The 12,641-nt window shown below is 41.6% G+C and overlaps 1 protein-coding gene across 1 annotated transcript; it reads left to right on the top strand.

The window, feature by feature from the left end:
- The first annotated feature begins 574 nt into the window (after window positions 1–574).
- On the top strand, window positions 575–12,100 carry LOC139460395 (GTPase IMAP family member 9-like). The gene is made up of 3 exons (XM_071241891.1): window positions 575–764; window positions 4,273–4,308; window positions 11,130–12,100. The coding sequence occupies exons 2-3, from the start codon at window positions 4,293–4,295 to the stop codon at window positions 12,098–12,100; spliced, it is 987 nt and encodes a 328-aa protein (XP_071097992.1). The 5' UTR covers window positions 575–764; window positions 4,273–4,292.
- The last annotated feature ends 541 nt before the right edge of the window (window positions 12,101–12,641 follow it).

Here is a 12,641-nt window from a genome sequence, read left to right on the forward strand (position 1 = left end):
AATATATTATAGCTCCTTTTCAAACATTCTGCTATGGATATTAGATAAAAAAATGATATTAGATTTACAAATTATTTATGTACACTGTACTCTCGATGAACGTATTATAATCTATTGCAAGTCTTCAACTCTTATTTGATATGTCATCTGAAATGTCAGCAATGAGTACAATTAATTTTATTTCGTTACAATCTGCAATTTTATTCAAATAGGCTAATAGACGGTCGGTGATTTCCCGCCGCTGTGAATTTGTCGTCTGGACAGGTGCGCGTGATTTGGAAAGGAGGACGGTGTTGACAGAAAACGATCCGCTGGTGTCAATCTCATTAAAATCAGATCTTAGTTCTCGCCCTCGGTATCGCTAAACAAAGCTTTGCGACAGCGGGAACTTAAATCTGATTTTAATGAGATTGACATGGCGCCGGTGTATTACGCCGAGGAAAACATGACTCATTGACAAGGTCCAGTGCCTCTCCTCACAGATTTGTAATGCAATAGTCCCATTTCCGTCCACCTACAGCTCAACCTACTTTTGTAGCATTATCTCTGGAGTCCTGCTCGATAATATCTTTCATCCGGGTGTCATATAGAGGTGACGTCACTCGAGAGCAGCCAAATATACAGACGAGGAAGTGACGGTCAGGCCTTTTGTCAAGGACTTATTTCTTGTTCGAAAATAAGGTGTGCGAGGACACTACTGTAGGACTACATCGAGGTGTACAGGTACAGACAGGAGAACTTGTGACGATAAAAGACAGTCTAAGGTATGTATGCTGTTTAATTTCACCTAAATGTATATTAGAAGGGTAACGCTATTTTCAGGGCATTATCATTTGCAGAAGCCTGAGGTTTTCCATTACTGCCCGACGAAGGAGGGCAGTTGAAAAGACAGAGGGCTTCTGCAAATGATAATGCCCTGAAAAAGAGCGTTACCGTTATTATAGCTAAAATGGATGGAATTGTTATCAAATAAAAAGAAACAAGAACATCGGTTTTGAAACATTTACTGCAATCAACACGAATGTCACTGACCACATTTTACAAATATGGAAACGTCACAGAACAAACCAGATGACGTCGCTATATTACGTGACGTCATTTTCTCTACCCTATGACGTCACCTAACAACGGGCTTGATAATGGCCCGTCGTCAAGCAATATATGAGGGCATTATCAAGTTACATTCGTCACCACTCGCCCCTTTCCGTAACCTGCAAGAAGACTCGTCCCCCTATCGATGAATGTTTTGTGCGAAAATACGACAAACCAATCAGAATGCGTGTATGATTTCAAGTTCTTCGTCAAAGAATCCGTCAAAAACAATTTTTGTTTTTACATATGTCTTGCATCTAAAAATATACCCAAGACACAGTTAAATGTGGTCAATCATATTGTATAAATCCGCACGTACCGATGTGCTTTTAATTGCATCTGAAATATATATAATATTGGGACATATATGTGAAACATTACGCAACGAGTTGACAATTGTTTTAGGTATGCCCGTTTGCGCTAAGACGGAACCCGGTCGCAAATATGGCCACGTGAGGGGCACGAGTCGCTATTCGGCTTGTCCCGGAATAACACGAGTTGGTCACGAATGTATCAAGTTACAGTGGCCCGCTCATTTCTGATAACGTTCGGGCGGTTTAATGATAATTCTATCCATTTTAGCTATAGTTTGCAATATACATTTGGGTGATATTTAACAGCAGATGTCGTCATAGGGTAGAGAAAATGACGCGACCAGTTGACAATTATTTTAGGTATGCCCGTTTTGCGCTAAGACGGAACCCGGTCGCAAAAATGGCCATGAGTGGGGCACGAGTCTCTATTCGGCTTGTCCCGGAATAACACGAGTTGGTCACGAATGAGAAGCCGTGCGGTCACCAGACCGTGACTGGGCCGGTTTTATGCCCGGTGACATAACATTGCTCCACTATCCAGACACGTTTGTGCCCCGTTTGTAGTATAACATTAGAATATTACTCCCATTGCTCGTTGATTTTTGTGTTACCATGGTAACCATAATCTGCAGCGTTTGGCCCACAGGTTCATATTGTTATTCTTATCGCTTATTTTCAAATACTGACATCAATACTTGACATGTCAGGTGACTTGGGCCGAAATATAACACCATAACATCTATCACAGATACGTTGTATATTGCACTTGTTCGTTTGATGGATTCGATCATAGTCAGTATAGAGACGCTTCAATGAATATGAAGGTGTGAACTGATTACGTCTATTGTTGTATGGGCGGCACAGTTATAACATCGATGGCTACCCATTTTAATGTGCGATAACGGCGTGGTCTTATCGGTTATAACCACACGCACGCACACACCTTTTGTTGGGGCATTACATGATGGTTGGTTGGTTTGTTGTTTAATGGCGGCGGTTTGTAAATCATCGAGTCTGGACCAGACAATCCAGTGATTGATATCATGAACATCAATCCACGCAACTGGGATCGATGACTTGCATCAACCAAGTAAACGAGCCTGACCACCCGATCCCGTTATATAGTCACCTCTTACAACAAGCATAGTCGCCTTTTACGGCAAGCATGGGTTGCTGAAGACCTATTCTAGCCCGGATCTTCACGGGTCACCCGTATGATGAAAAGTAAAGGGTAACAGTAAAAGTGAACAGTTTAATGGAAGTACCTTTGCGCTTTAAGGTATTGTAATTCCCATTAAAGTTATTCATATAGTAAAGGTAAACCACTAGCACAGAAGTTACGACCACGCCTGCTATTCTTCTGAAGTTACCCCCAAAAAAGTCCGTTTGACTCCAAATGAGAACGATGAATTGCAAAATAACTCGTAATCCAGAAAAGTGTATGAAACATCAATACGGTACTTGACCATGAATACCCTGTACCCAACAAAATCTGAATTTTGTTTATTTTGAGACCCATGACGGATGAAGTTCTTTAAGAAACTATCATGTAATTTTGTATAGAAATGTGTACATGACACGTAGGGGGACTGTAGGTAAAAAGTTAGACCTGACCACACGTTCAACATAGCTTTCTGGGCAACCTGTGTGATTGGCTTTTTCACATGTGGAAGAAAACCGACTCTGTTGTCTTCCAGTGTGAACACTCAAATGGTATAGTCACATGGTATAGTAATAAAGTGCTTTTAGAAATTAGTAAAACTATTCAGTTTGGTCAAAGGACTCAGCAAGTCCCCCTGTGTAATATGGCAGGCTCTCCCTTGTGTCCAGTAACAGAATTACCATCTCAACGGCAGGTACGTTTGTCAAGTCGTTGCACCGTGTGTTAGACGCGTGTGGGTTATCATCTCATAATTACATACATACTTTCAGGAGGGGCGCCTGTACTTTTGCATTAAAAATCGACATGTCACACGTGCTGATAAAATTACACGGGGACTGGAAGTCAAACGCCTTTGAGGGATATATCTCAATTGAAAAGGACGTTTACTGTAATTTCGCACAAGCCTTAGTCTTATTTGAAACGTGTTGGGGCTTTGGAGGTTTTTACATTATTGACCAAGTCAAAAAATAATGTGAGTGAGTTGGGTTTAACGCCGCTTTTAACATTATTCCAGTTATACGTGACGGCGCGTCAGCTTAATGTGGGAAGAAAGCCCGAAATGATGCAGGTCTCAGACGTTTACCACTTCGGTGAAACCCACGAGCACGGGTATGGTGCTGACAAACCTAGAAACATAATCGGGGTGAACCGGGATTCGAACCCACAATCATAGGTTTCTGGCGTTTCCAGGGGACGCAACTCTGCACAGCCAATCGCGGCGCCTTAGACGACTGGGCCACCCGTGCCCCCTAGAAAATAATGAGAAAAGCTTTCTGTCGTCATACTCCGCACGTGATTTTGCTTCTTTGAGGCCCCTACGCCTTACCGACGACACTGTCTTCTCCCTGCAGACGTAGCCGAGGCTGAAAGTACTCTAGAGGGATTTGAACCTGTGGACAAACCACTCTAGAATTAATTAGTATACTTCTGCTTTGCTACACTTGTCCTGAAAGCTTATATTGACGCCAAACTGAAACACACAGTTCTTTTGTTTTATGTCAGACATTGGACTTGAAAGAGCAGCGTCTCATGTCATTTGCCTCTAGTAGTGTCTCTGTATCTTTCTTGCTTTAGACATGGCTGATGGTAGGCACTTCGAGGACAGTGTCGCTTCACGACCTCATCAGACAGGAATCGTTTTTAAATGACCGGGCTCTCAGTATTGTTCATATCATGCTTTTATTTTCAATTCTATTTCTCCAGGTTCAACTGCAGAGACGAAAATGGCTGTTGCAGCAGGTAATCCTTTTCGTGCCTTTTTGATCTCAACCGCTGAGTCCTTACCTGAGTGTGGTCAAAAATTGCATTTCACTGAGTTACTTCCCTTAGACTGGCTGTACGTTGCCTGATGGGCGAAGGTTCACATGCCAGATCCACCTCGATTCGGATCATTGGTTTGTTAGAACCATTCGAGCGCTTGTTGCTTTCAAAAAAATGAAAATGTCAATGACCTGCGTCACATAGGGCTGTTGGGGATGCATTTGTAGAAAAAATGCTGTTGACAACGATATTTTGTGTTACTTTGAACGGAAAACAAGACACTCATGACTAATAAATTTAATATATTCAGAAAAAGTCTCGCGGTGGAGTCCTTCATGAACTAACGTTTTAATGCCTCTGATTCAATGAGAGCAGAACAGGATTTGTACCATGACTACTGAGTGAGTGAAATTTGTTATTCACAGCATTGCTACAAATTACAGTCACAAAATAAAGGGCTCCATAATAAGAATACCAGGCCATTACTCTATTTTTACTGTATATCTAAGGTTCTTGCTATATGAACCACGAGATCGGGTGGTCAGGCTCGCTGACTTGGTTGATACGTGTCATCGATCCCAAATGCATGCAAACTATATGAACGAACTAATTATATATTCAAGTTCAAGATAATAACCAGCCTAGATTTCTGCCAAAACAGATACCACTTGGTGTCAAGGGCAACATAGCTATTGAAATTTATATGAATGGACCACTGAAAATCAGTGATGACACCAGGTGTTCGCGAAATGGATAAGCATGTCCTGCCCTACCGGTAGCACCCGCCATTCATATAATTAATAAATTGCCTGACGCAGTACAGGAGTACTCCTTCAGCCTGTGAACAAACCAGACAATCAAGTGATATACACACTTTTATACCATAGATGGATTATACTCGTTATTTCGAATTTGATAAATTTGTTGTGGGCTCATGCGACTCATCCCGATTTCTTGAGCAAGACTCCTCTGAACAGATTTAATAAATGGAAAGTTATAAACTTGGGATGTTAGAGTACGACTTTCAGCTATATCCTAGCAAAAGCCTCATAGCAAAAGCATGGCGGTGGACACCAGCAATGGACTTTACACAATGTACTCATGTGGGGCATTGATCCCAGACCTTCAGCAAGAGGAAGGCCATCCCACTGCCCCTACTGGAGATGCAGCTTAAAGCATGTACACTGTACATTATCAATTTCAGAGCAGAATATTGTGGTGGGCAATAAAGCTTAGCAGGCCGCTCCTACGCACTGTATGGGTTTAAATAATTCTGCCAGAATTTCCAGCCCCGTGAAGATTCCGTGGTAGAATAGGTCTTCAGCTACCCATGCTTGTCGTAAAAGGCGACTATGCTTGTTGTAAGAGGTGACTATATAACGGGATCGGGTGGTCAGGCTCGCTGACTTGGTTGATGCATGTCAAATTGTCAAATTGCGTGGGGCACTCGTCAAAAGCAATCTCCTCGTGGCTAGTGCTGGGTAGCGCTAATAGCTCTTCCCCCGTGTGGAACCGGGGCAGAATATTTCCACAGCCCCCCATTGCTGGTCGTATGAGGCGACTAAAATGGGCAACCTGTTTGCCGTGGGTTGCGTCCCTGTGTCGGCGGAGGACGGGATTCTGGTAGTTGAGGGCACTGGTTCCTGGAACTGTGTTCCTTTGCCCAACACACTACTTTGACCCTTACTTCGCCTAGACGGGTGGTAAGATGGGCCCGGTCTTATCAATCGGCTGGTCATGCCAAGCCCTGTGCGTAATATTGTGTATGCACAACTTTGTTGTATTTTGATGTATATTTTGGTCTTGGCCGTGAATAACTTGTGTGAATTCTCCATTTTGGATTGAATAAATTGCCTAGAGTCTTACGCCAGAAGACGGTTGCTCATGGGACAATCTGGTGATGTTGACCTCTGTATTCTGTATGTCTCCAGTTTCTTGTCATGGACTGAACCTTCCTGGCACTACATCTGGTAGATAAATATAGTTATTCACGTCATATTTGCTGGAGTATACCATCCCTGTATCCCTGGTGTTTGCATCCTGGATATCCGGTGCAATATAACACTGTCCTTGTTGACAATCGATGGCGGGTGGGGAACAGGGGTGCTGAATCTTTTCCTTTTCAACATGGCTCTCCCACAATCTGGTTCATCTCGTAATGAAAAAAAGAGACGTCTTGAGGAAATTGAAATTTCGGCTGGAAATCGTTCTCAAAATATTGATTCCTGGGCTAAATTCCTGGTGATTGAGGCTACTGGTAACCTACCCATCAAATTGAATCCTTTTGCTGTTTCTAAGGCTGTATCCGGGATTTGCGGTGAAGTCAAGAACGTCACCCGTCTCCGTAGTGGTTCGCTTCTTGTGGAGTGTGCACGGAGACAGCAATCTCTCAATCTTTTATCTATCTCTACATTTGCCAATATTGAGGTTGCTGTGTCTGTGCACAGAACATTAAATTCTTGTCGAGGCATTGTTCGTGACAGGGCTCGTTGTCTGTCCGACATGTCTGAAGAAGAAATCGCTATGGAGTTGGAAGACCAGGCTGTTACTGCGGTTAAACGTTTCACGATAAAGAAAGATGGTGTCGTCACAAACACAAATACTTATCTCATGACGTTTGCCCGTACAACCCTTCCCCAGTCAATTAAAGCAGGTTACTTCCACATCGGAGTGGATGTGTATGTCCCCAATCCGCTCCGATGCTACAAGTGCCAACATTTCGGTCATGGTTCCAAATCTTGTCGTAACTCTGTGGTATGTCATCGTTGTGGTGACAAACATGAGAGCACTGACTGTAATCATGATGTGAAATGTGCTAACTGTTCTGGCTCACATGTTGCTTCATCTAAATCTTGCCCCGTGTGGCAAATGGAATCTAAAATCATGAAACTAAAATGTGACTCACAGACTCAGACTCAAACGAATTTGCATGGTCAGTCCATGATGGCCTCTGCGGGAGTGATCATTTTCCCACTATACTTAAAACTGTTAATCCTACTGATGAGCCACCATCATGTAGGTGGAACTTTGCCAAGGCTAATTGGTCCTTATTTGAGGTACTGTGTACTGACAAAATAAAACATGTTATTTTCCAGAATATTCCAGATCCGATACAGTTGTTTTCGGATTTACTGAATGACATTGCTGACCAAACCATTCCTAAGTCCTCTGCGAATCCCCATATTCGTAAACCATGGTTTACTAATGACTGCAAACAGGCCAGAAAGTGTAGGAAGAAAGCAGAAAAATATTTTCGCCGACATCCTACAGTCCATAATTTGGATAGAGTTAAAATTACAAATGCCAAGGCATGACGTGCTTTTAAAAAAAATAAGCGTCAATCTTGGAGGAACTATGTCTCCAAAATAAATTCCCGTACGCCCATGTCCAAGGTGTGGAACATGGTTCAGAAAATAAAAGGCAAAGGCTCAAAATCTTCTGTTCATCATCTTAAGGATGATGACACGTTATTAACGGATAAAACTGACATTGCAAATGGGCTTGGAGAAACGTTGGCAAAACATTCTTCAACATCAAATTATGTCCCGGAGTTTCAAAAAATTAAGAAACAACAGGAAAAGATCTAAGTAAATTTCACTTCTGATAATGGTGAAGACAATAATGAAGTCTTCTCATTACATGAGCTACACACCGCCCTTGGGCAAGCTCATGACACAGCAACGGGAGCTGACAATATACATTATCAGCTTTTAAAACATTTACCTGAATCATGTCTCGAGACACTTTTAGATATATTTGATCAAATATGGACATCTGGGAATTTTCCTCCTTCATGGCATCATGCCATTGTAGTTCCAATACCTAAGCCTGGCCGGGATCATACTGATCCCTCTAACTATAGACCTATATGCTTAACAAGTTGCGTGTGTAAAACCATGGAACGAATGGTGAATAATAGATTAATTTGGCATCTGGAAACCAATAATCTCATTACAAATATACAATGTGGTTTCCGAAAAAATCGAAGTACTATCGACCATTTAGTACGCTTAGAATCCTTTGTGAAAAATGCTATTGTAAACAAACAGCATGTAGTGTCAGTCTTTTTTGATCTTGAAAAGGCCTATGATACTACTTGGAAGCACGGCATTCTAAAGGATTTACATGATTTTGGTTTGAGAGGCCGTTTGCCTCATTTTATATCACAGTTTTTAACAGACAGACAATTTCAAGTCCGAGTGGGTTCAACCCTGTCTGACCATTATACTCAGGGTATCAGGGTGTCCCACAAGGCAGTATTTTGTCTGTAACATTATTTAGTATCAAGATAAACAGTCTGTCAAATGTTTTGCATGATTCAGTTGATGGGTCGTTATTTGTGGACGATTTTAACATTTCTTGTCACGGGAAAAACATGAACACTATTGAGAGACAATTGCAGTTGTGTCTCAATAAAATCCAGAAATGGTCGCTTGCTAACGGCTTTAAATTTTCTAAAACAAAAACTAATTGTATCCACTTCTGCAGGAAATAAAGACAGCACAAGGACCCAGAACTATTTCTATCTGACACACCCATTAAGGTAGTTGAGGAGACCAAGTTCTTGGGGCTTATTTTTGACCGCCACTTGACATTCTTGCCACATATAAAATATCTCAAGGCAAAGTGCCTGAAAGCATTAGACTTACTGAAAGTCGTCTCTAACTCTAAGTGGGGCGGGGATCAGACAACCCTTCTCCATTTATACAGATCTTTGATCCGCTCAAAATTAGACTACGGTTCCATCATTTATGGTGGAGCCTGTCAAAGTAACTTACAAAAACTGGACTCGATTCATCACCAGGGCTTGAGGCTCTGTCTTGGAGCTTTCAGGACCTCTCCTGTTGACAGTCTCTATGTGGAGGCTGATGAACCTTCATTAATACAACGCCGTTTAAAACATGCTTTACAATATATCTCAAAATTAAAATCAAATCCATCCAGCCTATGATTGCATATTTAATCCTCCCTACGAGGACTTATTCCATACAAAACCGAAGCTTGTTCCTCCATTAGGGATTAGAATAAAACCTCATATAACAGCAGCAAATATTGACCTTGATTTTGTTGCACGATACCGTTTACTCTCTACACCTCCTTGGCAACTAGTCCACCCCGTTGTAGACATCACACTTACTAATTTTAAAAAATCAGACACAAATCAGTTGGTCTTTCAGCAAGAATATATCCAGTTGAGATCAACGTACGATTCTCACCGCTCCATTTTCACTGATGGATCCAAGGATGGTGGCAAAGTTGCCAGTGCTACCATCGTTGGGTCAAAAACTATTTCTTCGAGGTTACCAAACAATTGTTCTATCTTTACTGCTGAGGCCAAGGCTATTCAAACAGCTTTGGAATATATTCAGACACAAAATATCGGCAAAAACTACATCATCCTATCTGATTCTTTGTCATGTCTACAGGCTTTAAAAAATGTCCACTCAAGTCATCCACTCATTCTTGATATTTTAGAATTACACAATACTCTTGCCACTGGCCAATACGACATCGTTTATTGCTGGTTACCCAGTCATGTTGGAATCACGGGTAACTCTATGGCTGATGCTGCAGCAAAAGCAGCTCTAAACAAATCTGTGACACCACTTCTTCTACCATACAGCGACTACAAACCTTTAATTAGATGCTATATCAAAGACCTAATGCAGAGGAAGTGGGACACCCAAGTAGGTACAAATAAATTACATGCAATAAAACCAACTATCGGTTACACCTACTTGGGTTGTCAGTCCAGATTTGAGGAGGTCATTTTACGACGATGTCGTATTGGCCATAGCAGATACACTCACGAATATTTGTTGAAAGGTGAAGATCCTCCATTTTGTATGCCTTGTGATGACAGAATCACGGTCAAGCATGTCTTGCTTGACTGTGTTGATTTTACCATCACAAGGGATAAATATTTCAAATCATCATCTCTCAAGGATCTTTTTTATAATATTAATTCTCATTTAGTTATTGGGTTTTTAAAAGAGATAGAATTGTTTCACAAATTTTGATGATATATATTGTATAAAATGAATGACCTTTTAAGAATTAGTAGTACGAAATTATATTGAGTTTGTTACTGGCCGTATCCTCAAAGGGGGTTGACGTAGTGTAAAATTATTGTCCCCCTGAGAGGATATTGTAAGTCCATGTCATTCAAAGAATATTTCTGGACGCTAATGTTTTAAACGTAGAATATTTGTCTTTTTACTTGTGGCTAACTTTGCAAACAATCGCCAGTTGCTGAGGGTATGATGTAAATCCTGCCGGGGTCCATGCAGGTAGCAAAGGTACTGTAAGTCCCCATGGTCCCCAGTATGGTGGTCTGCCTTCAGTTGCTGACGATCTATAGCCCGTTTATACATTGTGTCGTTTGTTATAATCTGCTTATTTTATTGTTCTGAAACTAGTTTTACAATTAGAATCTGTGATATTTTGCTAGTTGTTATACTGTCCGTCGACGACAGGTTTTAATATATTATATAAATACATAACTTGCTCAAGTCACGATGTGGCTGAAATAGTGCCGATGTGACTTAAAACTTAACTCACTCACTCACTCCCCCCCCCCCCCCCCCCCCCCCCCCAAATTGCCTGGATCGATGCTCATGATATTAATCACTGGATTGTCTGGTCCAGACTCGATTACTTACAGACTGCCGTCATATATAGCTGGAGTGCGGCGTTAAACAACAAACCAACCAACCAACCAACCAAACCAAATCCGTGCTCTGAACAGATGACAGAAAGTTAATCCTAATCTCGTTGTGACATGTAATCTGGTGTTTCAGATTCCGAAAGAGGAACCTTTTTGTCTGAAGAAACTAGACTGATTCTCATCGGAAAGACTGGAGCTGGTAAAAGTTTTACTGGGAATACAATCATGGGGAAGACAACTTTCAAAGTCGAGTGTTCAGCCTCTTCTGTAACAAAATCATGTGAACACATCATGTTTGAGAGATTCGGCAAGGACATTTTACTGGTTGATTGCCCCGGTTTCTTTCCTACTGGAGATAGTCAGAAATATATCAAGGAAGAGCTGAGGAAATGTATCGCTTTATCCTCTCCTGGTGTGCACGCAATTCTGTTTGTGATTGGTATAGGGAGGTTTACCGAAGAAGAGGTAAAGTCTGTTGACACATTTCTGAGTATTTTTGGCTCTGAGTCACAACGTCACGTCATCGTCATATTCACAAGGAAAGAAGAACTTGGATCGCCTCCAGAGAGTCTGAAATTCTTCATTGACTCAAACCATCAATTGAAGGATTTCATTAATAAGACCGGTGAAAACTACCTTGCTGTCAACAACAAATCGACTGAGGACAATGAAGAGTTTGTCCAAGAATTACTGACTCTGGTAGATACGATTAAGACACAGAATGGAGGTCACTTCACAAATGATATGTATCAGAAAGCTGAGCTACAAATGAAGAAAATTGAGAAAGAAGATTTCGATAAACGGTTGCTCCATAATCAACAATCTGATGAAGAGTATTTCGCTCATGGTGTGATGGAATACAAGCAGACGCTTGCAGATAGCTCCGAGTCACAAGAGGAATTACTGTCAAGGAAGCGACAGGAGCTGCGTGATAAGCGTCGCAAGCTTCATGAAAAGGACGCGAGAAAATTCGCCAGGAATAATTATGATGGTTCTAACCGAATCTGGATATTGTTGACCAAGGCAGTTGATGTTGCTTTCTGGGCAGTTTTCGGTACTTGGGCGTTCCTGGTTAGGAGATTTGGAGCTCTCAGGTTCTGGTGACACTGCTAATTATATATGATATATGTGTGTTGTATAAAGACACATCATTCCAGTTGTATGACTATAACAGCAACATTAAATGCTAGAATAGTGCCTTTGGCCTGTCTAAAAAGGATATATTTTTTTCACAGACATGTTATTGAAATATTGAGTAACTACCGATCGCCCTACCTGTGGTTAGAAGTATTTCAGTCACAAGGGGACCCGTGAAGATTCCGGGGAGGACTAGGTCTTCAGCAACCCATGCTTGCCGTTAAATGCGACTATGCTTGTCGTTAGAGGCGACTAACGGAATCGGGTGGTCAGGCTCGCTGACTTGGTTGATGCATGTCATCGATCCTAATTGCATGGATCGATGCGTATGATGTCAATCACTGGATTGTCTGGCCCAGACTCGATTATTTACAGACTGCCGTCATATAGCTGAGCGCGGCGTTAAACAACAAATCAACCAACCCAATTGGATCGGTCGATGCTCATGATATCAATCACTGGATTGTCTGGTCCAGACTCGAATATGTCATATAGCTGGAATATTGCT

Source organism: Haliotis cracherodii, unplaced genomic scaffold, assembly GCF_022045235.1.
Source record: "Haliotis cracherodii isolate W230 unplaced genomic scaffold, xgHalCrac1.p SCAF_14, whole genome shotgun sequence".
NCBI classification, from domain to species: Eukaryota; Metazoa; Mollusca; class Gastropoda; order Lepetellida; family Haliotidae; genus Haliotis; species Haliotis cracherodii.